At 47.8% G+C, this 26,969-nt stretch overlaps 3 protein-coding genes across 5 annotated transcripts; 2 read left to right on the forward strand and 1 right to left on the reverse strand.

The window, feature by feature from the left end:
- The first annotated feature begins 917 nt into the window (after positions 1-917).
- Positions 918-14,510, forward strand: LOC1277676 (uncharacterized). 3 transcript variants are annotated; one of them, XM_061656255.1, is made up of 5 exons: positions 918-1,395; positions 2,900-3,054; positions 12,515-12,667; positions 13,029-13,212; positions 13,309-14,510. In XM_061656255.1, the coding sequence occupies exons 1-5, from the start codon at positions 945-947 to the stop codon at positions 13,755-13,757; spliced, it is 1,392 nt and encodes a 463-aa protein (XP_061512239.1). In that variant the 5' UTR covers positions 918-944; the 3' UTR covers positions 13,758-14,510. The 3 variants fall into 3 exon arrangements, with proteins under 3 accessions (XP_061512239.1, XP_061512241.1, XP_061512240.1); XM_061656256.1 differs by lacking the exons at positions 918-1,395; positions 2,900-3,054 and adding exons at positions 8,857-9,666; positions 10,498-11,565; XM_061656257.1 differs by lacking the exons at positions 918-1,395; positions 2,900-3,054 and adding an exon at positions 5,023-6,130.
- A 4,380-nt stretch (positions 14,511-18,890) lies between these two features.
- Positions 18,891-23,072, forward strand: LOC1277675 (acylphosphatase-2). Its single transcript, XM_061656266.1, has 3 exons — positions 18,891-19,318; positions 20,916-21,042; positions 22,291-23,072. The coding sequence occupies exons 1-3, from the start codon at positions 19,249-19,251 to the stop codon at positions 22,403-22,405; spliced, it is 312 nt and encodes a 103-aa protein (XP_061512250.1). The 5' UTR covers positions 18,891-19,248; the 3' UTR covers positions 22,406-23,072.
- A 577-nt stretch (positions 23,073-23,649) lies between these two features.
- On the reverse strand, positions 23,650-26,892 carry LOC1277674 (TBC1 domain family member 20). The gene is made up of 7 exons (XM_317154.5): positions 26,067-26,892; positions 25,856-25,975; positions 25,201-25,445; positions 24,941-25,134; positions 24,655-24,871; positions 24,467-24,576; positions 23,650-24,389 (listed from the first exon to the last, which is right to left on the reverse strand). Exons 1-7 carry the CDS (start codon positions 26,476-26,478, stop codon positions 24,173-24,175), a joined length of 1,515 nt encoding a protein of 504 aa, XP_317154.5. The 5' UTR covers positions 26,479-26,892; the 3' UTR covers positions 23,650-24,172.
- Between the last annotated feature and the right edge of the window lie 77 nt (positions 26,893-26,969).

Genomic DNA, 26,969 nt, shown 5'->3' on the forward strand with positions numbered 1-26,969 from the left:
TATCAACTGCACCTCTCGCTTCCTTCCTCCGGCTTCGGAGGAAAACCCTAGTAACCGCGGGCGCGAAAAGCGGCCTGACAGCGAGTCCGTCAAGAAGCACTAGAGCGCCAGCCAGCCAGCCAGACCCACCCCGAGCCCATCATACACTATCCTACGAGGGTGGTCCTTCCCGATGTGTCAAACTGACGCCGCGGGCACAGTACGCGGCCAGCAAGCAACAGGTCCAGTTCTTGCGAAGCACGCCCGCGGAAGTGTCGACGCCGTTTAGTAGCGCCGGGCGACCTTTTTTTTCGGGGGGATACGAGATAAACCTGTCGGCGGATCATCTCGCGTGCTTCCGAAAGACGCAGAGTGCCCGAGATATGGATTATGGTGGATCATATTTCACGAGATTATCATTCACGTCACGAGAGCGGAGACGGATGACTTCGGGCTGGTGACTACGAAGCTGCTGCTGTGAGATGATCTTCCCGCTGGTGGTGCTTTCGCGTTCGCCCTTCTTTTTTGTCGTGAAGATTCGCATTCGCGCCCGGTTGACAGTGAAATGACAGTCTCATTAAGTGTTTCCTCGCTACTCTACGCGAGCAGTAGTGCATCAGTGATGACAAACTGTGAACCCCTCCTGTCCGTGTGTGATAATTAGATCCGCTGACAAATGCTGTCGTTTGCAATTGCCTTAACTAATTTGCGTGTCGCTGGCAGTGCGTGAAGGTCGCGCGCGTGTGTGTATTGAGATTTGGCCTCATTTCGTCGATGCAACCGATAGACACACCAACTAATTCTCCATGGAGATGTAGACCAAGTTAAAGCTCCGCTCCATCCGAAAGCTCCATCCAAGATCCCTTGGGTTGGGGCAGTTAGCCGCACTTGGTGTCTCGAGTGTTTTACAAAGCGTGAATTTTGATTGCCGCAAGTGTTCCCAACATCAGAGCGACGCCATTCCAATGTCACCCACCGCCAGCATGCAGTCGGTCAGCGTTGCGGAAGAGACGCCGCTCGGGCCGACACCGGAGCCGTTCGAGCTGCGGGAGGACCACCGGCACCGTACCGGCCACTGCCGGAAGCGCCTGCTGCACCTCGGGGACAGTCTGTTCTCGCTGTTCCTGATAACGCCGATGGTGGTGGCGCACTGGCGCGGCACCTGGGGCTGGATGGATCTGAACGGTTCGCACTTCCCGGGCTGGCTGTGCTTTGTGCTGGGCGCCACGCTGCACACCACCTTCGCGCTGCTCCGGGAGCCGCTGAATGCGGCCCTAACGCTGGCGCGCGCTGCACCGAAAAGTCGCTGGTCCAGCGTGAAACGGTGGCTGGTCAATCGCATGTACACGTACGCGTTCAGCATGGCGTGCCTGATGCATTGGCGCGGTGGCTGGAACGTGATGGAGCTGTACTTTGGTGAGTTGGTGGCTTTTCGAAACCGGTTCGCTGGCCTGGTGACAGGGAGTGATGGATGATGTGACGTTGCGGTTGGGGAAAATGTTAATATGTTGTCCAGTATGTTTGTGTATGCGTTAATATAATTGAGCGTGATCATTAAAGGCAATTAATTGAGACGGCTCGAGCGCACGTGATAGAGCACGTGCTTTTCAACGGTAACAAACAAGCAGCAGCAATGATCGTGTTTCCGGTACACAAAGTAGAGTGTTAAGACAAAAGCATGGAACAAGTTAAATGCATTAATTTTAATAAAAACAAAGCCGTCGTAATTGACATCATCATCATCAGGATGTACCGATTTGGTTGTGGATGTGAGCCAGCAGTGCAAATTAACAACCATCGCTTGCACTGCAAATAAAATATCACTCAAAATGGAAGCTCAACACCCCAGTCAGTGCGAAACCCCGTTTCCATCTATAATTGCCGTACCATTCATAACTCATAACGAGCGAGCCCATCAGCCGAGCCCCGCCACTTGATGGGCATTTATCAACGCGTGTTTTTACAGTCTAGATAAAATCCATGGCAAATCATCCTTTCGCCGGCTGTCCGTGTCGCTTCCGCCTTTTTAATCCCGTGCGATATTGCACTACCGCTACAATGACATCATAAATTAACCTGTAAAACGCTACATCCATTTTATGGCTGCAGCCACGCAGCGCATTTCGCGCGCTCGGTGCTAAAAATAGTGACCTCCTCGCCCCCGTAAGTTATAAAAACGAATTTCCACTCCACGTGGCACTTTGGCTCCGGTTTGTGTCCCGAGGGCACTCGTCAGCAAGGGCTCCAGGCTCCAGGGACGAGTGATGACGGGTGCTTTCGGGCACGCTGCTATTTTATCCTGCTTGCCACACAAAGTCTGGCGCGAGCGCTTGCGATACACTGACGTACGATCGAACGCGGGAACAGCTGCCGGCGACCTGCTGCCAATCAACCGCTGTTTGTGGCCATTCTACACACATTACGTACCGACAATTAGCGCCGCGATACTGCGTGACGATAGTGTAATTACACACCGGTCGCTTGCCACTCGACGCGCTGGCATTGTGTAGCTGCCGCGAGCGAATTGCTACCATTAGCAGCATTTAGTCGATGCAAAAAAGGGGGAAGGAGCGATGCAAGTGATCGCCACCGGAGACACAAGTCTAGCGATCTCTAATCGATTATTTAATCGTAAATTAAATCACCAATATGTAATACGCAACGGTTTGTGTGTGTTAGCGCTCGATAATATCCCCGGGTTATGTGATGCAAAAGAATTCATTCTGTTTTTCCCCTTCAAGTTAATTATACCAGCGACACAATTCTAGTTTGTTTAGCTCATTCCACATTGGGCCCCACGCGCGATGAAAGAAGTTCACATTTGCTGCATCGGTCATTTTTGATTGGCTGTTTGGCCCTTCCAACCCTAACAAGCCTTCCTTTCCTCATTCTTTTTTTTATCATTAATGTTTTGTTGCAGCATTCAATCTCCTGCCCGCGCTCTCCATATCGGCGATCTGTCTCGTGGGGCTGGTGCTGTCGAAATCGGTCCGAAATTTGCTAGCGCCACCATTCATCATCCTCACCGATCGAAAGGAGGCAATGTTTAGCTTTCCGACGCGCTTCAGGATGAAGGTAAATATTTGCAGTCTATTAAATCGATTACCCACCGGGGCCGGGGCCATTGTTTTGGTTTCTTTTAGAGCGGCTGAGAGGGCAGTAAAGCAGACGGTATGCGACTGCGAAAGCGTTTGCTTTTACACAGTGAAGAACGCTCATCCGTGGAGGGGCGGAAAACTGAAGATGGCTATCAGTGTCACCGGTTTTTGTAAAGGAAATTATAGCTCTTCTGTTGATAGGGAAAGCACTCCTTGAGTTTGTTTGCTTGTATGAGCTATAAAAATGCTATTTTGGGCATGTGTTTCACCTTACGCGAGAAGACTTAATATAATATTTTGTTAGAATTTTGTTATATATTTTAACATTACTGGATATACATTTGTTTTTTGAGTCTTATTGATGGATTGGTCATATAACTACATAAGCGACTCATAAAACAACACAAAGGTATAATGAGCAATCAAAACGAAAGAGCATCGCTTTAAATACCAGGAAATAATGACACCAAACAAAACGTAGCGAAGCTTACATTCTTTCTCTTTTTGCACCCTACTGATACCATTAACCGAAACATAATCGATCATAACCGGTAGCACGATAACGGGAACCTGTGACAATGATGCTAAATTAAAAGGCGCCGCCGACTGTGCATCAAACGGCCTGCTTATCATTTAGCGTACTGCGCTTTGTCACCGAAACCATTTCGCCCACTACAGGCGCTGATCACGTGTCTTTCGGCGACAGAAAAAGGTCAGCCGTATTTATAAACACAGCATCATTGTTTGTTTGTTTTTCCTTTTTTTTATCTTGTAACACAAAAAAACAGTCGTGTGAAACCCATGACTTCGCCATGTGGTAATGAAGAAAGGTAGCAATTTCTCAAACCTTCTTTTCCGCGTACAAAAGCGTGCCAGCTCTGCCAGGAAAGCCTGATGACTCTGTACTTTGATTGCAAATTTTCCAGTGCCCAAGGTGTACGGCACCTTCTCATTGTCGCGGCCCCCATCATGCGGGTATTAGCTTATCAAACAAAAGCAACACCCACTGACAGGTTTAAGCCACGGCAGGCTAACGATAGAAAGTGTCCGAAACAGAACCTTCGTGAAATCAATCGGAGCCAACACGATCGCACCATGATGGCGCTTTGTGATTTGTGCGCGCCTCCAACACTGAAGAGTGGAGTCAACTCAGTGTGTCCCTTTTTGCATTGGTTAAAATTCGCACTCGTTGACACCCGCGGTCCCTGTTGTCTCGCAGGCAATACCGTGTCCAGCAGCCGTTTCAGTTGGGCATGAAATCTCGTACTCGAAGCGCTTAGATAACCCGGAACAATGCGACAGTTGTCTGGCCCTACGCTATCTCCGCCAGATTGCGGATGCTCGCGTGCGAGAAAGCTTATCAGTTGGACCTGGGGAGGAGTGGCAGATGAAGAATGATCGAGGCGGTGGAGGAGAATGCAAATATCTCAATAAATCGATTTGCAATACAGCCTTCCGAACGGTTAATTGTCCTGTAGTAGTGACGCACCGCGCGGTATGTCGTGTTCAGTGAAGAAGCTTCCTTCATTATCGCTCCCCAAACTTATCTTGCCAAAAGAAAAAGCTTCTTGTGAGTAGTGGTGGCAAGATCTTCCATACCTGCCAAATACAATTGCAGGCTACTCAGAAAACGGGCAAGCGTCTCCCCTCGCTCCGCAATGCCGGATCTTGCTGAAGTGTCACACTCAGGGCGTGGTAGGCTCGTGGGATGCAAAGCCGCATACAGCCGCACTCAATGATAAGACTCCCGCGACCAACAAGCCTTAAACCACCACTATAAGACGGCATTACAACAATCTTATCGATACCGATCCGTGCGAAGGGGACAGATCTGTGAGATGGATGCATCTCCGCGTCTGTGGTACCTGTGGCAGCATCTCAACCCCGGCCCGACTGACTGACAGCTCCGCTCTAGAGGCTTTGGGGTCTAGGGGGCAGAGTAGCTGGAGGACTGGAGGACGTGAGTGCCCACAGTGGCCACACATAAACAAAGCAACCCACGGCCCACACCATGGTGAAACTATAAAGCCATTGACATACTTCCGACCGTCAGTCTTCCAATCGGTGTCGGCCCGGGGTGCAGTCAACAGAGCGACAGTATTGTGCGATTAGAGTGCGCGCAGCAGTGCCATCCGAAGAAGCGCATCCACAAGTCGGGCTAGCGAAACGGACGGATTAGAGTGTCGCGCCGCGAGTTTGAAGTGAAAGAAGCGCACATCGCCACAAGAGTTTTGCCACATAGAAACGCTGGCGAAAGGTTGTGAGTGAGACGCCCGTGCGTCTGGCGGTTTCGCGTAGCGATCGGGCTACCCCCGTGCATGTGAATGTGCAGCAACAGGACTAAGCGGCCACGAACACGCCCAACCAGTGCTAGAGTGCGTGAAAGATTCGGGACATTCGCGTACCGTGCGCAGGATTCCGACTCCTGACAGTTTTTCGGTGCTCCCCGGGAGGTTTATTCTTCACTTTCTGTGTGTGTTCTGTCTGCATCCTTCAAAGGGGTATACAGTATGCGCGGTAGCTTTCTGAGGCTCGATCAACTGACCGGTAGTGCGCGGAAGACACTAGCAAACGATGAGCCGAAGGTGCCGGATATCGTCAACAGCATCTATGCGGCACTCGTGATCGGCCCGCTGGTAATATGCTTCTGGCGCGGCACCTGGAACCTGATGGACATGCTGCTCTTCCCGGAGGATGAGGTGCTGCGCATGATCACGCTGCAGGTGGTCGGGCTCGGAGGGCATCTGTTCTTTATGCTGCTGCAGACGACGCTTGAGCGATGGTTGGACGTTGAGGTGCGTCCGGTTTCGTTCTATCTGCTGTCCCGCGTGTACACCTACATCTACGGGGCGATGTGTGTGGCGACGTGGCGCGGCGGTTGGATACTGATCGATCGCTACTCGCCGCCCAGCCTGGTGTTCTTTATGGAAGCGTCCCTGGTGGCACTGCTGCTGCTGGGCTCGATACAGAGCTTCTGCAACGTAGCCGGTGCACCGTTTGTCAATGATTCACCGGACGGTTACTTTGACGTACCGACGTACTTCAAATCGAAGGTAAGTCCGCCCATGCGGTTGGGTTCGCCACTACGCCAAACTGCCGGTCCATCCGTATGCTAGCCGTGACGGGGGATTTTCTCTTATCTACCGTGTCTTCCGTGACAACCGTTCGATGTGGGAGTATAGCAATGGCTGGGGGGGTTTGCAATACGTTCGATTGGTTGCTACCGAACGGGTACGTATCTGGGCTGCCTGATCTACTTTGTGATTTGTTTGTCCCGGGCTATGGTCTGATGGTATGTTGGAATGGTGGTGTTACAAGTGTTTTTTTATTCTGGGGTTATAAAACTTGACGTGACATTAAGCAGTCATTGAAACGGAACAACACGATCACGATGAACCACAAACTTCACGAAAGGGCAGAAGCCGTGCAAATGGGCAATCGATAGGGTTGCAGGGAATGGTACATATTACAGCACCGCATCCACGATCCATTCAATGAACTGAATGGAATTTTACCTTGAGCGCCGTCCTGTGTTTAATCTCCCGCCAGCGATGCAATCCATAATCCGATCCCATGCGTGCGCATCCCGCGCTCACGCGTAATCTCACACAAATGTGGAAAATTTTCCATTCACCAGTTATCGGCATCCCGCCCGGGATCGTTCTCCGGGGTTTTGCTGATACGACCGCTGACAAAACCCATTCGCGCGAGGCGTCCGATGCGATGCGCCGCTGCGACCTACACCAAAACAACGCGGCGCTCGAAACGCATCCGAGCGAAAGTGCGTGTCACAGCACAGCCGCACGGTGCGGCGGAGTTACGCGGATCATACCGACGACGTGCAGCCGGGAGACTGATCGCTTTATTGCCCTGATAACGCGCCAGTATGCGTTTGATAATCGGAGCACAAGCCGAGCCGCGGACGCTCTCGCTCGCTACACACTCTCTGGCCCGATGTCACGCGCACAGTCATCCGAATGCCGTACCGCGCTGTAGCAGCAGCAGCAGCAACGGCTGGGTGAGGGAGAACCTGCGGTCGTTCGTTGCACAGGGACGCAGCATCGCGTCTGCCGCCCGTGCGTGTGGCGCGCTCATGAAGCCAAACAAATCAAAGCTTCCGTTTTGCGGGTAACGTTTCTAAGGTTGTTGGAGAGCGGGTCACGAGATCTCGAGCACATTGGTGCGTAGTAAATATTTTGAAGCAATGGCAAACAAGTGACCTAGAGATAGAAACGCATTTTGTAAACAGGTTACAAAAAAAGGGTCAATATGTCTATGAGCATTCCCCACAACTTGTCTACAATTCTGGAAATTCTAGAATTGTCATCTTCTTTTCTATTTAGACAACCAAACTATCTGCTGTCTAGATTCTTCTCGCAACGTAGGAACTGCCCTATTGTGTCATGAAGGCGAAGGGCTTATCAATTGTTGAAATGAAATTGTCATGAGGAAACTATTGAGAGTTGACAAAATTGGGTGCATCTAGACATCTGTAACTTCTCTGGAAGAACATGTAGAAAAAATCATGTTAGGTATTACAAAACCTTTCACATCTTCTTAAGAGTACCGCCAAGTGATGTGTACTGTACATCTTCTGAAGTATGCTCTGAAAGCATATTGAAATTCCAATTCCAATTGAATCCAAATTAAATTGTATTCAAAAAACAAATCGACATATATTGTAACTATGAATTATAACATAGAACCAATTCTGAATATGCAAACAAGTCCAGTGGTCCGCAAAGTACGACTCGCGAGCTACATTGCGGATCTAGATGGATGCTCTTTGGCGTTCCTATATTTCATAGATCTTTTAAACATTTTTACTTTTGGGTTATCTATTTGGCTCTTCACTCTACAAGCCTTTTTGTAGAATTTGGTTCTTTTGATCGCAAAGTTGGCCGACCCATGAAGTAGACGATTCCATGTATTTGACATGTTTGAAACATAACATCAAGAACTCTGCTCTAGGGAGCTTCGACGTGCTCTAATGAAGAAGAATGCACAAATGCAACGATACAGCTGCATCGATGTTCCCCTAAATCTCATCCAACAGCTTACCGCTTTCATAAGGCAGGTAAAGGAAGGGAGAGAAACGATCCTTCATATGTGAGTGTTTATATGCGACGAGTTGCCCCTACATCGACGCCCCCGTCAGGTTTGGGGAGATCCGAAACCACAACACATTTCGGAACGTCAACACGCAAGAATGTTCTACGCGCATGGAAAGTTACACACATGAACACAAGTAGGGGCACGTCTACCCCTTCCTCCAGTGCCAGTCGGTCCCGCTGTGTATGCACCGAGATGGCTGCATTGCCCCGGGGCATGGTTTGCAGTTGCAGGCGCGACCACTACACACACCTAACGCGGGTGTTCGGCGACCGGCGAGTTATGTACGGTGATCGTGAACCTCTAGGTAGTACTACTGGAACGGAGGGAAAGCACAGAAGTAGCAGACAAAACCGGACCAACAAGCGGTCGCTAGCGAGGTATACGTACGCAATGTACGCGCGACAAGACACAATCAATCACGCACATCACGCTGAAAGGGACACTACCACCAGACCACAATTCCAGTTTGTGTATGCCGCGACTATCACATTTGCTCCAGATCCGTCATATCCATGTAAGTCGTCTCACTCACACACCCTCACGTAAACAATCGTTGGATATGGAGGACTGGAGCGGAGAACAGGGGCGACAGGGACATTAAAGCACGAGCATATCCCTACCCTGCTTAGCGCACCGGTGGCGCGGTATCGTGCGCTCGTCAGCTGGCGACAACGATCGCGCACACTGGTGTGTGGCAGTGGCGCACAAACGTCCTACACACTCGCGCACCGGAGCGCACAGATCGGTACAACCGCGCGGCAAAGGCACACACTACGGGACCGCGGGCCCGAACTGCCCAGTCCAGTTTGATTAGAACAATTTGGATGATAACAGACCATTCCCGATCCGACGGCTGATTCGGATGATTCGGGCTAATCTGATTACTCGATTCCCGTGCTGCCAGCCGATCGGTACCGCATCGAACGCTCCCGGAACGTCGGAACGTGCGCGTGAATCCTGTAGTGCCACCGTGGTTGAGTGTGATCCTGAGCGCGGCGTGAGAACAAAGAGAAACGAAAAAGTAACACGCAAAAGAAATCTTGCGAAAAAAAAACAGTGGTGCGTGTGATCGGCAACAAAAAGGATATCTTAGCCCAGTTAGCGACTTGCGTAGAATTCAAAGTTACCGACGGATGACATCAGAGTAGTGACCGCCGCGTGCGTACGCGGATATCAATTGGATTAAAGGCATTAAATTGAACGTAGCACATTAGCGCAAACATTGCCCTTCCCCAGCGGTGTGGCCCGCCGAGGCGTCCACCATTACAAGTGATTTATTCGAATTATGAGCCGCAAAAAGTTGCGCTCCACGGTCGCCGCTTAACGATCGTGCCTCGATTCCGGTGTTTCGGTGTGCGGTTTGGTGTACGGTTCCCAAGGTTTTGGTGCGCGGAAAGTGCCGTTTACTGTTGGGTGTGAGTGAATAAACAGCTTTTCGGCCAAAAGGCAAGAAAGAGCCAATTCCAGCATCAAGGTAGAGTGTGTACTAAGCGGAAGCCGAACAGCCCGAAGAGTGATACGGATATTGGCGAGCGCGAGTTTGATCTTTACCACCATATTGCTGAACTTCAAAACCAAATCCTGTGACCTGTTGTGGCGGTTAAGTTATCTTCATTAGACTGACAGCCATCAGTGCTGAAAATAACCGATGAGTGTGCCATAGATCGGCCGGAGGTTCTTTTTATTACACGCCTGCCAGCGATATTTATCGTGCTTTATTGGCTTCTTATCAGGAGCTACTGCTCTAGGGTAGGCTCTAGTTGCCGCTTGGTTTGTTGCCAACAGCAACAAACGTTATTGCGGGATGCTATCGACGGACGTTAAAATCAAAGAGTGTTAATGGCAGCAATGGCACCTCCGGTCTTATTCGGATTATACTAGATGCCTCTGTAGATATGTTCGTAGCAAGGCAAGATCATTAAATTGAATCTTATCCAAGTTTTTTGTTGTCTAGGAGATCTAGACGTTGCGCATCTTGATAACGACGATTGCAAGGTAGATGCCCCTGTTTTCGGTAAACCAATCTTAGCGGTGTTTTGTTTTTTTCGGTGGGAAGTTTCTCCACCAACACCAGGAAGAACTCATTCGCGGTCTTATCAGGCACTCTATCAGCTTATCATATTTTGGAAACACGCTCCCTTACTCATTCACTTCCACACGGTGCCATTTATCGTCGGTGTATGGTGGTAAAGATCGATCTCGGACATCCTTCCGCGTGCCCAGCAGTGTCACAGTTCCGCTGAAGTGTGCAGCATGAGGTTTTGCCTCAGACGAAATTCAAACCATTTCTACTCCCTCTCCACAGCTAGTTCCTAGTGAGTCACTAGCGTGTGTGTGTGTGTGCACCGAGCAGTGCGTGTGCTCGTTACGCTCGGATGACACGTTGCGAGTGTTGGTGCACTACTCGGTGTTGTGACGGTGACGTTCTCGGCACGGCCCAATTGGCTGGCACAAACAACAACAAACTGGAAATGAGTTGTACAGTGGCAGGGGTGCAAACGGAACGGTGATTATCTGCGAGGTGTAGTAGCGTGCACGAGTGCTAAAAAAAAAGCGATCTTTGACAGAGTGGTTCACATCACACAATACTCCCCCAGAAGCTCGCCTTCTGTCTGCGGTGCCGCGCAAGTGGATAAGAAAAAAGTGAATGTACTGCCCGGCCGCAAGGAACGTCGGTGTGGCGTATCGATAGCGCCGCCACACGCTACTGCTGCTTACCAAAGTGTCGGGCGCCCGGGATTCCGCTGGTGCCGCTGTAGACCTCGTGTAGAGTTTGAGGATCAAGGAGCAAGGTCCCGTAAAAACCGCAAACGACGGGGGCAGCATGCGGGGTAGCATTGCCGGGATCGAGGACGGCATCATCGGCACCGCCCAGTTCCGGCCGAGCTACCATGGGTTGCTGCTCGAGCTGATCGACTACCTGTACGCCTCGCTGGTGGTGGCCCCACTGGTGGTTTGCTACTGGCGGGGGACCTGGAACCTGATGGGCGAGTACATCTACCCGTCCGATCTGACCACCAGCCTGGTAGTGTCGCTCGCCATCGGCATCGTGGGCCATATCGTGTTCAACATCTTCCAGGCGACGCTGCGCCAGTATCTGAACGCAGACCGGCACCGGATAGCGTACTATCTCGGGTCACGCCTGTACACGGTCATTTACGGTGTAGTGTGCGTTAATGGGTGGCGCGGTGGCTGGCAGCTGATCGACCTGTACACGACGCATGACGTGCTGTACGTGGTGCTGATCACGCTCGGCTGTCTGTTCATCCTGGCCTGTCTTAAGGGCGTGCGGAACGTGATGGGGACGCCGTTCCTCATCATCAACGACTCGCGCCGGGAGTACTTTGACGTCCCGACGTACTTCAAGCTAACGGTGAGACCGGTTTGGGCGCGTGTGCATGTCAGTCTGCCCACGGCTTCGCGTCTAGAATCTTATAAACAACTCGTTGTATTAGATAATTCTAAGATAATATCGTGTTTACGGCTGAGACTCTAGAGATAAACAATACCAAGGCGGGAGATTCCTGTCGTGCAAAATAGCCGCACAAACAGTTGTAATACGTGTTGCCTGTACAAAATAGGAACGATGTCAACAGGGCCTGCAATGCTACTCCAATGTCGTACAACGACTTAGTTAGAGCCGTACACAAAACTGCAAATAAATTGCATCCTTTGGGACAATCTACTCCCCACGATGATAACTTATCTCGTAAGCAAGTTTTAAGTGCTTACTTCCTCATCGTGACCCTTTAATTGTTTCGCTCGCGCATACCGGGCGCTTACGGCCGTTAAGCCGCACTCTTCGTTGCATGCATTACGTGTGTGGGCCTTCGGCTACACGTGCCCGGGACACCCGTAAATAAATAGAATTGTCCTTCGGGCTGATGTTAGCTTTCCGTGTAGCTCCGTCGATTACTGTGTGGTCAGTTAAAACGCATCTTAAGGACCAATAAAAGAATGAATACCGTTTCATGCATGCAGACTTATTAGATCTTCCTGTAGAAATGCAGACGCCACTGTCCCAGCAAGTTTCTAATATCTAGCAGAAACACAATAATAATCAATTGTAAGTCAGTCGATACTATCAATATGATGCGTTCAATCAAACGGTATCACTCTTATCATTCAATTTCATTCCCAGTATTACGGAGATAAGAACTGCTTGCTGAAATGTACGTTCAGACATTCGATAACTCCTACCAACTTCTTCATTTATAGCTGTAGACATTGTTCAAGATCTCAAAAGATAATTCTTATCAAATCCTGATTCTTGCGAAGATTTCGGCTAATTCATTCTTTACATTTTATCTATATCCCAACAGGGCTCCAAAGATCCCGGCCTCTACGTACTGGACTGCATGTTTAGCGTGCTGGTCATCGGTTCGCTCGTAGTATTCGTTTGGCGTGGCCTCTGGGTGCTGCTCGATCTGAAGCTCTTCCCCGAGGATCATGGTACATCGGCGTGGGCATCAATAGTAAGTAAACCTGCGTTGATTAGACACGCTGTTGGACGTTGATTAGCAACGACAATGCCAAAAGCTAGCAAATGGCAATGATAGCAAACACGCTAATGAAGTGACAAAAGCAAACCAATCGACCGCCACTGTACACCATTTGCACGTAATTGAATCAAAGCGACAAAACGGCATCATAGTCAGCCACCCATTTGATGGGCAGAATCAGTCCCACACATCAAAGGCAAAACGGGAGCTATTTTTAGGGCCCAAGTTCACATTCCATTTCACTGTTGCAATGCAAAAGAAACCTCATCCCGGACACAAAAGACGAGTTTTACCAAAGGCTTATTGTGTTGCCTTCGCTTACTTTTCTCCATAGATCATCGGCTATGGTGTTACTGGGGTGACCTTCTCGCTGCAGCCGCTCATGCGATGGACCTGTGACCGGTTGACCGGCTTCTGGCGCGTCGTTGTCGCCGATCTGTTCCTATTCTTCAGCTTCATTGGCACAATCAACGTGTGGCGAGGTATCTGGCAGGCGCTCGATACATACTTTCTGCCCGGTAAGTTGCACGAAACAGTTCCATTTCAACCCAGGGTGAAGGTGAACAATAAATGATTTCTCTTTCTTTGTATGTTTGTCTCGTCCCACTCTCCAGACGATCCTCTCCTCAGCAACTGGATAACGCACGGTGCCGCCCTGCTGCTGCTGATCCTGCTGAACTGCTCCAACTCGGTGCTGGTGCGGGGCGTTTACATCGACGCGGAAGAACCGGCCGGCCAGTGCGTCGTCTTCCCGGTCTACTACATTAGGCTGTTCTTCCAGAAGGAGCGCAAGAAGAAGCAGCGCCGCCTGTTCGATGCGCTCGAGCGGGCGGATCTTAACAGCACCGGTGGTGTGCTGCAGGACAAGAAGCACCACCACAGCCTGCAAACGGCAGCACAGCAGCCCGCCCAGCAGAAGGAGCAGCAGAAGGAGGCGCACCAGCACCATATCGCTGCCGATCAGAACCATCAGGTGATCCGCAACCTGGAAGCCGTACCCCTTACAATTATAGACGATCCAAAGAGCAACGGTGATCACAGTAGTCAGCCGACTAGAAAGTAAGCCGTTAGGAAGCAGCACTGAGGGTTAGCTCAGTAGCTTCGGGCTATTGTAGCACAACCGCAGTAGAGCCAACAGGCGTTGAGACATTCCTCCATTCCCATTTTTTGGTAGTGCGCCGGAACATTCCACTATCCCTCGATAGACATATAATCCACGTGAAGTATTCAAACTGCTTAGAAGCACGGTAACAGTATTTGTGCTTTCAAAAACAACGATGAACAAAACAAAAGATCTATAACATTCCAACAGAAACGAAACTAAAGCCACCAAATTAAATCCATGTAGTGTGTTTGTTATTCGTATAGGTCCCCACTTTCCTTAACAAAACATTAAAGTCTCTGGCAACGTAGCAGTATACTTGAAAACTGATGATGTATGTTTGTAGCCGTGTAAGTGACCATTAGTCGTATTAGGATGTTTTATTATTATGTTCTTTTAGCTTTGTGTTACTATCGTTTTTTTATCGTAATCAATTAAGGACTCATACTCGCTAGGCCGGGCTCTATTGTAGTACGTGCGCGCTAAAGAAGGAAAACAAAACAAAACCCAACACATTACCCACTAAGTTGCGATCGTGTGGTTGCACTGCTGCGTCGTGTTTTGCGTGTGTTAGCGAATGAAAAGCGAAAGGCAAAGACGGGCAACAGCGATGCTCCTCTAATTTATAAATGGAAGTAAAACAACAAAAAATATGCATAATTCGTTTTGTAAATATATACCAGAATCGAAATCGTCATCCATAAATCGCACAAACCGTTTGCGTAGTGTTTCCCCTTTGCCCGCAATCGAATCCGAAAACTGATTAATGCTTCAATGAGGTTTGGTTTCGTTTGAGTCATCGAATACCGTCACCGTGCTCTCATTCATTCCAAAAGACTATCTGTGGAGGTAGACAGCGACAAAAACGTGGAAAAGTACTTGAAGTTAATTAATGAGCTAAGAAACAGACGCTCAAAACTATCATGCGCAACAGTAGACAGAACATACAAAAAGCCGAATCAATTGACGTAATTGAATTCAATACTGATAAGGTGCTTCTCTGCTGAGGAACCCTTTCGGCAAGACATCTGACAGTAATCGCCATGACTATTACAAATAGTGGAGCGTTCTAGCGGAGCAAACCCTTCCGGCCGGGTATCCAATCATAATCCAAACTAATTCGTTAGCAACGCACGGCTAAGATCAAATTAATCTGATCGTGCCAGCATCGTGCTGAGTGGGTTCTTGACCTTCTGTCGGCTTACCGGCGTAATGTTGCAGCAAGACCTTGCAGCGGGATGGGAAGCAACCGCCTCCCCACACACACGGGATGCTTCTCATTTCGTATTCATACGCTTACGCCATTTCCATTTCCCTAAGCGGATATAAGCGATAGTCATTTCAATGTCACACAATTAGGAGCACATTCGTAGTACCTCGTGGATAAGCGGCGCGTTCTGGTGCACATCGCCCACATGCCCCCCATTAGACCGCACTGGTTCATTAGAATCGACCAGTGCCTGCCGCGGTACCCGTGAAGCGGAGCCAAACATATAAATCACTTATTGGCAACATGCTGGCAGGCATTCATTGATAAATTGACGTACGGCCGTCATGCGGCCCCTGTGCGCGCGTCTGTGTGTGTGTGCATCACGTACCGCGAGGTAACGCGTGGTTTTGATAATGGAAAAATGCAGGAAAAGTATTAGCCACATCCGGGCCCACCGTTGCCAATGGTGGTTTGGCGGTAAAGGAGTGATCAGTACCTCCCTCTCGCAGGGCCTCGCTAATTCCTGCTGCTCCAGTGTGACGTTTTCCTGTAATTTATTCGACTTCCCGCTAGCCCGTCGGGAGCGTAGAACCGTTCCGTGGGGTACATTTTAATGATTTGAATTTTGAACGCGCGTTGTAACGCGCGCGCCACTCGCTCTATGGCGAGGGACGTTATCCCCGCATCTTGCCAGCTCGAAATGAATGACCATAAATGAGCAAATTTTTATTGCTAATAATCCCTGCATCGGAAGCGCCATTTGTTTACGTCCGTTTGCGGTTATTTAGTTTGATTTAATTAGAACGGGTTTGGGGTTTGCTGGGTTTAAACCACTACCGAGTAAGGGTAAGGAATGAAACGGCTCTATTAAAACCAGCAAACGAACTGCAGCTGCAGGTCAGAATGAGGGCCGTTTGCAGTCCGTGCTGCAGGGTGTTTCATTATAAGCTAAATCTTTTTCAGCACGACTTGTCAGTCAAATTTTAAATGCAATGAAATTCAAAAATAAGCCACGTTTGCTTCTGTCTTTGCAAAGAAAGAAATGCTCTTTCTTTAGAGTATGTAGCCTCCTTTCCATGTAATGGTAAAATCCCTTATGTTTCAAGAGTATAAAGAACTTCTAAAGGCCATCATTAAATTATTTAATGCTGATTAGAATTTGACAATATCTAATTCTCAAAGGCCATTCTCGCATCAAGCTCATTAAGTGTCTTGAATTACACTCAGCAGGGTTCGCTTACTCTTAAGCTACGCCCATGCCGAAACCGTCTCAATCCCATCATTACCCAAATTAACAAATACAAGACAAATTTGACAATCACCATGCTAATAAGCTTTCGTCAAACAGCTGTCGTCACACAGACACATACAGTGAGTGGGGTTTAAGACGACGCGCAGCACAAAACTATGCTGCGCTATGATACGGTAAGCGCAACATAAAAATAGCGTCTCGTATTTACGCAAATCAAATCACACGTTTAAAGACGCGCGTCCGGCGGTGACGTTCAAACGTTAATGGCTTTTCCGCAGACGGACGATGCTGACGGTCACATACGTGTGTGTGTGTGTGTGTGTGCCTGGATTGACCCCGAGATGGGGGAATGAGAGAGGAAAAACGAACGCGGTGTAAAACATGTGACAACGCGTGTACTATTGCACCAGTTCGGTTGAAGGGTTTCGGTTACAAAATCATTTCAGCAAAATAATATAAACAGTGCGTTAATAAGGTGCTTTATGAAACCAACGAGCCAATGAGAGCCAATGACCGGAACTAACTGCATGCCTTTTCCTCGATAAATCATCTCCGCGCACCGGGAAGGTACCAGAAATGCGAACGTAAAAGTGTTTGTTTGGCACTTTGGCACTGGCAAACGGTGGCGCTTGCCGCGGAAGTGTACGAGTGTGTTAATGAAATACCACGCAATAGCATATCGAGCGGGACGCACCAGAAACATTGTTACTACCCAGCAAAAAACATACGGTCGTGGTGGGATGAGGTGGGAAGGATTTTCGGTTTGGCCACACTCCAAGATTCTAGACCGCTCGGGGTGAATGAATGTTTGCACCTGAACCACGCTCGCGCCCAAGGACAAACAACGCGCAAAAACACGTATTATTGCACTGCACTGCTTCTGCACTGCTGTTCTACTTGTACATGTGGTCAATAAACAGTTGATTGGACGAATGAACACCGGCTTTTATAAATCTTAAACTCAACTGAGACGCAAGACGGCATCAGCAAAGAACATCAATCGTAAGGTTAATGTGACCTGTGCAACGGGGCGCGAATCAATCTCGTGCCAGCAAACATTAGTTTTCGTTCGTTGAACTTTAATTGCAGCGCCAACACGCAATAATTGTAACGCAATGACACTGGGCCTCCTCCTTTACGTAGACACCCACCGCCCGATTGGCACTTGAAATTTGGTTTCGTTGCGTCAGTATAGGTGTAACAGTTTTCAAATATAAACACGAAGTAAAAAAAAAACGATCACTAACACAAAAGCAGGAGAAAGCAGATTGTTACCACTCCAACACATGACACGATTTTGATTAAAAATATTTACACTTTAACGACTTCACACAATGAACATTCCAACACTGCTAAGTGGTAACATTAAATAGTTTGGATGTAGGTAGTAAAATTGAATAACAAATAGAAAAAAGTGTTGAAATTATCCGTCTTAATATACAGCGTCAAACCAACAGAGTTAAATTTCATAATCATGCACTAAACTACAAATGTTTTCCTGTTTTACTCACAAAACTCAACGAATCATTGACTCCCAACCAGGCTCGTTTTAATGCTTTTGCCTGCCGTCGTTAAATGACCATTCACAACGCAATCTGCCGCAATCAAAATCGTGAGCAAATGTCTTAACCGACCATGCGTCTCCATCAAAACTGAATGTAAAGTACCAGGCAGCTCCACCGACTTTTATAAAAATCCAATTAACGGTTGCATCATGTACGTTGGTGTAGGTAGCAGCAGGTTTGCTACAAAAATATACAATAAAGATGCTGCAAAAACTTGGAAAAAAGAGCCAAAGTATTCATCCGAAAAAGCAATGTCTGTTTTCTTTTCAAGAATTCAAATTCATAGTACAATAAAAACGTTTTACTCGTTGTGCCGAATAAAAACACGAATGTGTTCGTGTGTTTCTGAACCGTTTTCGAACAAAAAATACTCACAAAAATGTAAGCATTCCAATCTGACCGGCATCTTTCCCCGGTGCCACTTTACAATGCCCTCTAGAAACTACTACAGGCTAGAGATTTGACATAAAAATGGATTTTCAAGTGCCCCCCATCGGACCATCGGTCCTCAAAAAACCACCACCCCACTGCTTGGATGAGGCACAACCAGTCGTTGGCTTGCGTACGTGCTACGGAGACAACACAAATAGTGACATTGTAAAAAGAACCAAAACGCCACAACACAACACATCCATTTTCACTCACATCGACAAGCGGGCCTTTCCGACACTGGTCGGTGGGGTTAGTACTGACTAGTGGTGGTGGTGATAACAACCGCCGAACCGCACCACCAGAGTGCCGAAGACGATCGTGCAAGTGGATATTTTCGTCCCACGGGGCAACCGATCGGAAGGAAGGGAAAGCATGAAAAAGGGAAGAAAAAAACCTTATCCCTCTCTCTCTCTCTCTTGGGGACACGGTGGGAGCCTTCAGCGCAATCGCAATGCTCAGGGCGTCAGCTGCGGAACAGCTATCGGGAATTGGTTAACAGAATTGGTGAGAGAAAGGGATGGAAAAAAGACAGTAAAGAAAAAAGCCACCCAACACACTTCCGACCACGTTTCCCACACGTCAGGGGGATTGAAGGCAGCATCACGAAGAAGCACGAAAAACCCACCACCAACACACACACACACTTCTTCTTGCCGGCGAGCCGTGAGTTTTGCACAGTCTAAATGAGCAATCCTCGTACGCGACCACCGTCAGTAACCAGTGAGTTGCCCAACGGAACGGAAACCACAGTTCGGAACTAGCGGAAAACCTAGCAGTGCTGCAAACTGCTTGACACAAGTGTGACCTTGTCCGAGTAAAGGAGGGATCTTTCTGGTCTGCTTTTTGATTGATTCCCGCGGTTCGATTTCAATCGATCGTGCTGAAGACAACAAAACAAACGTGCCAGCTACAACAACAACAACAACAACAACAACAACAACAGGGCTGCTAGTGTTGCAAGAGCAGAAGAAACAGAAACAAAAAGCAATCATCATGGGTGTCCAGGATCTGCAGGATCATGTGCTGGTGCAGTGTGACTTCGAAATCTTCGGCCAGGTGCAAGGTGCGTGCTTGTTCGCTTGTTGTTTTGTTGTGTGATCGGGGTTTAAGGACATTTTGGTGCGCTATTGGGGTGTGCGATCGATCTGCGAAAGTGATCTGCGAATGTGCATTCTTTGTGGTTAGGAGTATTGTCTTAATGTTGTGGATCAATCATTCTTATCGTCAAAGCAATTATCGTTTGCAGTTAACTTATCCATTTTGTACAGTATTATCATGCTCAACGTCATCACAGCTCAAATGTTTAAATTATTGAAACCAAAAGGTCGTTAAAGGCAATTTTAATAGAGTCAAACACCAAACCTTCATAAAAAACAGAGAACATAAGCATGGTGCTTAAGTAATACCAATAATTGAGCAATAGATTGAACATGCTTATCTTGTTTTATGCCACACGAGCTCCACTGCAAGCAAGGACAACCCGAAACGTGTGGCTCTAATAATATCTCCCATGTCCTATTTCTGTCAGCTGTTTACTTTTACTCTCCCAATCGGTCAATTGTCTGTCAGCATGGTTGACGATGCGCTTCAGTTGACAAGCAGCGACATGACTTTGTTAACTTATTGACATGTTTTGAGGTATTGTTACTCGCAGTACGTACTACGATGTGTACGTTCTTATCGGGAACTTTCCTTTGAAGTCTCAACAAACTTTAAAACAAGTGATTAGAAACAGAATGAATTACTCGTACAATTAAATTGTAGAAACGAGAAACATCTTGTACAACGTGGACAGCAGACAACCATGCCGACGCTCTCTTGCTTCAACGTATAATAACGAGCCGCTTGACCGAATTTTATCGTCTTTCTAGAACGTTCCTCAGACACCCACTAACACACCCGTGGCGAAGATCAATACAAATCGTCCGTTTCAGTTCGATTCGGCGACGTAGATGACCCAAACCGAAACTCCCGTCCCCCTCGAAATCGTAATCGAAACGTGTCCAATCGAATGACTTCAATCTGATGGTTACTAATTTGCAACACCACAGGCGGGTGCACACACAAACACACCCACACGGAGACGACTAATCGTCCCACACAAATCTATCACGCTTCATCGGACCCCCCCCCGTCCCGTCAGCCGCAGCATCAGCGTCTTGAAGCAGATAACCGAACGTACCAGAAACTCATGTACCGGTTGCATATTTTTAGCATCGAGTTTTAGCCCAGCGCGCTGGGTTCGCGTGTTGATCTTCTGCTGCCTCGCAAACCCCACCCCCGTCCGTCGTGTGTGTGTGTGTAGTATCCTATTACTTAATTGTGTTTGGGACGCCGCATTGTGTCGAGAGCGTTATTTATGGCCATCTCTCACATACGGCGCTGGTCGCGTCGTTGGCTTTTTGCGCGACTCGTCTCGTGTGCTGTTGGTGCTTGCTCGTTCAAAGGGCATCGTGCCCTATGGTTAAGGGATACGGTTTCGATGCGCATCATTGCACGTTGCGGGATGCACGTGTCAAACACCCGAAAGGGAACGTCTTTGCGATATCCATTCCCGTTTGTTTGTATCTAATTTGCTCTTCCGTGTCAGTCGGTTATCTGTTTACCTAAAATGATGAAGCAATATTAATGATTTTTCCCTTTATTTGCTTCCCCAACAGGATGTGGGTTCACCAAGTGCTGCCGAGACAACTGTCTGGCGCTGGGCATCAAGGGATGGGTGAAAAACTCCAAGCAGGGCACCATCATGGGCAAGATGCAGGGAGCCAAGGGCGATGTCGGCAAAATGTAAGTATCAAACGGGACATTCCCTTTTCACAAATCCATCCACTAACAGGCGTAACCGTGATTTAGACAATTAGACTAAGGGCTTCCGGTACATAGCATAGCTTGTAGTGCAACGAAGACGGCAAGGACACTTCGTGTTGCACATTGTCAAGTTTGGCCGGGAATAGCACCGCTTGCAGAAATGTTTCTAGGTGAAGGTTGTAGAATAGATTAATTAACACACCAGCAACGCAGCAAAACACCTCCCTCTCACCCTGTTTGTGTGTGCCGGAAATCACATTGACCTAGAAGAAAACTAGCTCTCAGAAGAAAAAGAAAATTCAAACAGAACGGTTTCTAGTGAAAGTGATTAGCTTCTGGGCTGGGATTTCCCCTTTCACGCGATGGTCGGTTGCATTCGTGTTGCGTATGTAAAAAAACACTCGCTTACACACAGGACAACCAAACCAAACGAGCCAACAACTGGCAGGATCTCGTTTTGGGTTTATTTTTTCTAAAAATAACCAATCATAATAAGCAAGTCTGGTTCAGCACTGTGCGCTCTCGGTGCTCTTTCGATGGTATTGGTGCTGTAAAACCATCTTTTTGGCAACTTTTCAACAACGTTCCCGTGCCCCAGAGGCATCGAACGAATGGACGACGCCACCGCCGAACCGAATGGGCAACAATTTCTACCAGCGTACAGTGACACTTGAGACGCAGACAGAAGGCGCAAAGGCGCTCTGTTTTTTTGTTCTCTTTTCATCCCTCGCCCGGCGACCCGACGACAATTCGACAAATGTTTATCGCTCGTCACCCATTCATCGTTATGCCCTTTTTATATGCGCATCCAACTCGATGTGGCAAAGGATTGCAAAATGCTTCAACGAAGAAGATGAGACAGTTTTACATCCAATATTGCCCAATAAATTAGCCGTCAGTGTATGCACATGCTTATGATAAAAGATTTTCATCTCCCGTTTCGCGCAGGCACGATCATGTGAGATCGTCTGTTGTTTTCGATTATTGTGTACGATCGAGCCAGTAAATACACAAAATTCGGGGAACATTTCAACCTTGACACCGTGCATGTTTACGGCGAGTTTGACCTAATTCTATGACCGCAGGGACATAGTTTACCGTAATGGTATTTAGACATCCCTCTTCTTGCTAATGTTAGCACTCTTTAATTCTTTACACGAGCAATTTGAAATACTTTTATAACCACAAACCGCATTAATTCGTTTCTTTTTTTCCTATCTTTTACAGGGTCGATTGGCTATCGAAAACCGGCTCGCCTGGATGCAAAATCGACAAGGCAGAGTTCACCAACTGGGGCACCTGTTCGCGGTTGGCGTTTACTGACTTTGCGATTAGATTCTAAGCCACACATCCACCCTATATGGCGAGCGATTACCTCCCCCCCTAATAAGCACTAAGCAGTGATGTATTCTATTTTAATTTGGATAATTATGCTACGATAGAGCTGCTTTGCAAAGGAAGCGCAGTAGCAGCAGGGAAGGGCTGGGACGCTTCTTCAGAAGAACGTACCCGGGTGGTAGGAGCAATAGAATGCGACTGGAAAGCTGTTTTCTAGATGATATTATTACTATGTGTTTTCTGTGTATGTTTTATCGTCTGTTCCGTTGCACACCGTAATCGGCCGATGCATCTGCACTGTATTCTAGGTACCGGTATGAGAGAAGAAGGTAAATTGACAGGGCAAAATAATGTGAACATGGAAGAAAGACACGTTCTGGTGATGATGATGATGGTGTGTTGTGATTCGCATCAACAACCATCCGGTAAAACGTGCCAATGGGGCACATCCAAAGAAGAAATCACGTACTTACGCCACAAAGATCAGTTGAAGGAGTCACACCTACAAGCAGAAGAAAATGACACACAAAACACATTACTACAGCAATTTATCTTCCGCAATGAACGAATTCTCTCTTCGATAGGATTAAGTATATTTATATAGAACTGTGTAAATACTGTGAATGATGTGAAGATAGGAGCTGAAGGAGAGCAATAAAGCGTAAATCTAACCTGTGAAGTTCCTTTTCCTTTGTGTTGCTGCAAGAAAATGCTGCAAAGAGACGCACGACTGCTGTAGTCCCAACTGGGGCAATGGGTGCTTGGATTGTGGCCCGAGGCAGTTTGTTTTCGATGCAGCTAAATACACGTTTGCACACACGGTTCGTGATGAATTAGGTCAGATTTTTATTGGAAAAAACCTCCCAAAACGTTTAACCACAATTAGACAATGGCAAGGTTTGTAAAAAACGCACCGAACGCACGAACTAGCGGAAAGCCCAGTCGCAATTAGCGTTGTAGAAGCGCTAAATGAGAGAATTGTAAACAAACAACGTGTTTGACAGCCGGTCCAGTTGGCCAGTGTTGCCAGCGCGCTGAACGAAATTGCAAAATGCCACCGCGGGTTGCACAAACACAGTGAGTGCAATATTTATAGTGCTGTTTTTTTTTAATCAAGATCATTTATTTTATTTTCGTTTCTTTCTTGATTGACATTGACATTAACATTTAAATTGCGTTTAACATTGAGGCGTAGATTGTTTTTATTACATTTTTTTCTCATTTATCAATCATCAAAAACACTGCTTGTAAGCAATTGAAATAATTTTATTCATAAATCTCGATGGTACAAAAAAATATCGACACAACAAAAATGAAATATTTAAACTATTCGATGACGAAAAAAACCCTCCCTCCCCTGCTCTGTTCATCCTGCGCCCGCCCAGATATCAGCCAGTCAAGCTCACCGACACGGTATATTGCCACATCGACATCACGATAACAAAAGCACGCAACCAATGTTCTAACGTATTTACAGGAAAAAATGAATAAAATAAAAGCGTACCAACAACAAAAAAGTACAGAGAGTGACTGGAACGTATAAACAGGGCGTACGATGAAGAAACACGTTTAAAAAAACAGAGCATGATGAAGCATGACAGAAATAATACATCACAATTCGCCGATTGAAAGCAAAACGGTTTCGGTTTTACTGCACCTGTGCGCTGCCACCCGTATGCCACCACCACCAGGGTCGCCCAAGCGCGGCCAGTGGATTCAACGAGGCACAAACGACGAACGACGACGGTAGTCGCGTTCGGAACAGCTCCACTCATCTGACCGCCGCCAGCGGTATGTAGTGCGCCCGGTAGTAGTACGCACAGAAGCCGACCAGTATCGAGAACGCGGTCGTAACGAAGACCGACCGGCGGGACAGCTGCAGATGGGGCAGAAACCGGCTGATGATCGAGTTCGGTACCGGGGGCGGTTTCTTGCCGTACCGTTTGCGATATTCACGCTCGCGCTCCTCGTTAAGTCGTTGCTGTTTTCTGTGAGGGTGAATTAAAAAGGTGAATTTGACATAAGTAAACCAAAGCATTGGTCTAAACAAAGCGATCTTTCTTACTCTTTGGCGATCATGGTTTCGACATCCTTTTCGATGACCCGTGGGGGATATTTTCGGTACAAATTCTCGGCGCTCTTTAGCAAATATTCAAATGGGAGATCTTCAGGTAGCTGTAATGGGAATAAAAGAGTAATAATCAGTGTGTTTTACTGGCTTTTGTCTTTTAACTCGTATAATTGTGGTCCTACCTGTGACAGTAAACAATGCAGCGATGCCATATCACAATCCTCCTGAAATATTTCGTTCTGGCGATAGATCACGATCGCGGAGGTCACGTAGATCGGCAGCAGGAAATCGGACGCCAGAAAGTAGTCGTACAAGCGTACCACCGAACGGTACGAGTTGAGACTGTGCCCGAACCAGGTCAGGTACCAGGGTAGAGCAAACAGTGTTCCTACCGTCGATCTGAAGGAGAAAAGTAAATTATCGTTAGAGCACAGACGGTGCGATCGTTACTAGCGATCAAGTGCTTACCTCTCCAGGTAGCTGCAGAGTGCTGCATTCTCCCGGCGTACCAGGGGATAGATGAACATCAACCGCCGCTGCGTGGGTTCCATCGTTTCCTGCATACATTCGACCAGATGATTGGTGGACAGTATTTCCATCACATGAAATGCAACCTCTTCACCCACGACGAGCAGAAATGTGATTGCTACATCGTGGTATCCCTAAAAAAATATAGAAAATATATTAGTTTTGAAACTGAACTGCTTGTAACAAAGGCCTTGGCGTACCTGGTAATACTTCAGATGCGGGTACTTGATGATGACACGAAGAATCAGCACGGTTAGCTGATCCTGCAGTGCCACGCGCTGCTCGTACGGAATGCCAGGCGGGAAACGCTTCAGCGAACGGTTAACATCCAGCACCACCTGATTGTACTCGGGATGGCTGTTCAATTCCTCCAGCGAGGGGGCTGGATCGACCTGTTGTGGATCAACACCGACCAGCAGTGGCCAGATTTTTCGTCGCAAGTCATCTGCAAGAGGATGGAAATGGGTTCGAAAATGAATGGGTTGCTACTTAAAAAGACCTTATCACACTAATTAATTCCAATGCCATATTCACGATAAAACTGCGTTTGCAAGATTCGAACCCCGATAGAGCTGTCCGTTGCGGCTCGTTGAATCGCGGTGTGCCACCCGCGGCGCGCATTTTCTTTACGCGCAAAACATACGTCCGCCATATACGCAGACACATCAACACAAACACGCGCACACACACACACACACACACACACACACACACACACACACACACACACACACGCATTGCATGTTCGCGCATGAACACCCGCCTTTGTGGAGTTGTAATTTAACTTTCACACCCGCCACGGAGTTTCCCTCTTGTTCGCTATGGCTTAGCGACCTTGGCGAAACGCTAACTCACCATTGATCAGACCGTACTCGGATTTGGCAAACTGCTTCCAGGTTTCGAGCGTTGTCTTCGGATCATCCAGTGCGTTTTCGATTTTGATGCGCTTCAGTTTTTCTTCGTGATTTTCCGGAACTGAAAAGAGCAACACAGACCCACGGGTCCGGGGCGATTAGTTTGCAAACAAACGAGCGGAGGGAAGAATAAGTCGCTGCATTTTACGTACATTTCTCAAAGCTTAGTTCGGTCGGTTCATCGGACCGTCGATGATTGTTCGGCTGTACCAGTGCAATGTTTTTCCCGTTCAATCCGGGCGATGTTGTGCCACCGTTGGACGAGGGTTCGCCCTCGTCCTGTTTTTCACCCTTCTGCACTTCTTCCTCATCGATGAGACGTGTTGATTCGGTTGTTTCATCACGGACATCATCGTCGCTGCACCGTTGCACACCACTTCCACCATCGCCGTCGGCCAGCTCGCGAGACATTCCAAATTTCTTATCACCACTTTTGGACACAATGGGGCCGACTGATTCGTCTAGCATCGATTGAGATTCAGGCTGCTCGTCACTATCCTCCGCATCACCGTAGGGCAGGGTACGCTTTTCCAGCGGGCCATTAATCGGTTCCACTCGCTCCATGGTGCAGTTCACATTCCAATGGCCCCCGACGATGGTATGGCTATTGAATTATCGGTGTCACTACACGGCCGTACGCTTATCCGAAGCAGTGAGTCATGTAATCGAGTGCCACCTCCACCCGCTCCAGAGTTCGCGAAATACACCACCACCAGCAGCAGCAGCAATTCACACGGCGAAGGAAAAACTCACTATCGCACACGGGGGTGTACAGCTTCGCCGCTTATCGATTTTCCACCACGAAAAATAGTGAAGTGGTGTTGTTTTACGCTGTTTTCTTTTCTTTTCTTTTCTTCGCTCACTTTTGGCTTTGGTTTTGTGGGTTTGTTAATATTGTTGTTGTGTTTGTTGCTTTTGCTGTCTGCGACAACCTTTCAAAACAAATCTTTCCAAAGCAAACGGACCCAATCAACAATTTTGACCGATGGAGGGGGTAAGAATGACAGGTTTCGCCAGTGAGCGAAATAGCGAATCATTTTCGCCGGATTTTATTT

The sequence above is a fragment of the Anopheles gambiae genome, chromosome 3 (genome assembly GCF_943734735.2).
Source record: "Anopheles gambiae chromosome 3, idAnoGambNW_F1_1, whole genome shotgun sequence".
In the NCBI taxonomy this organism is placed as follows: Eukaryota; Metazoa; Arthropoda; class Insecta; order Diptera; family Culicidae; genus Anopheles; species Anopheles gambiae.

Excerpts from the sequence above, each read along its gene's own strand:
- LOC1277676 (XM_061656255.1), top strand. The coding sequence starts at position 945 with ATGTCACCCACCGCCAGCATGCAGTCGGTCAGCGTTGCGGAAGAGACG. Across the intron at positions 1,396-2,899 it reads CGTGATGGAGCTGTACTTTG|CATTCAATCTCCTGCCCGCG; the intron begins GTGAGTTGGTGG and ends GTTTTGTTGCAG. Across the intron at positions 13,213-13,308 it reads CGATACATACTTTCTGCCCG|ACGATCCTCTCCTCAGCAAC; the intron begins GTAAGTTGCACG and ends CCCACTCTCCAG.
- LOC1277675 (XM_061656266.1), top strand. The coding sequence starts at position 19,249 with ATGGGTGTCCAGGATCTGCAGGATCATGTGCTGGTGCAGTGTGACTTC. Across the intron at positions 19,319-20,915 it reads AATCTTCGGCCAGGTGCAAG|GATGTGGGTTCACCAAGTGC; the intron begins GTGCGTGCTTGT and ends CTTCCCCAACAG. Across the intron at positions 21,043-22,290 it reads AAGGGCGATGTCGGCAAAAT|GGTCGATTGGCTATCGAAAA; the intron begins GTAAGTATCAAA and ends TATCTTTTACAG.
- LOC1277674 (XM_317154.5), bottom strand. The coding sequence starts at position 26,478 with ATGGAGCGAGTGGAACCGATTAATGGCCCGCTGGAAAAGCGTACCCTG. Across the intron at positions 25,446-25,855 it reads CGAGTACGGTCTGATCAATG|ATGACTTGCGACGAAAAATC; the intron begins GTGAGTTAGCGT and ends ATCCTCTTGCAG. Across the intron at positions 24,577-24,654 it reads TGCATTGTTTACTGTCACAG|CTACCTGAAGATCTCCCATT; the intron begins GTAGGACCACAA and ends TTCCCATTACAG.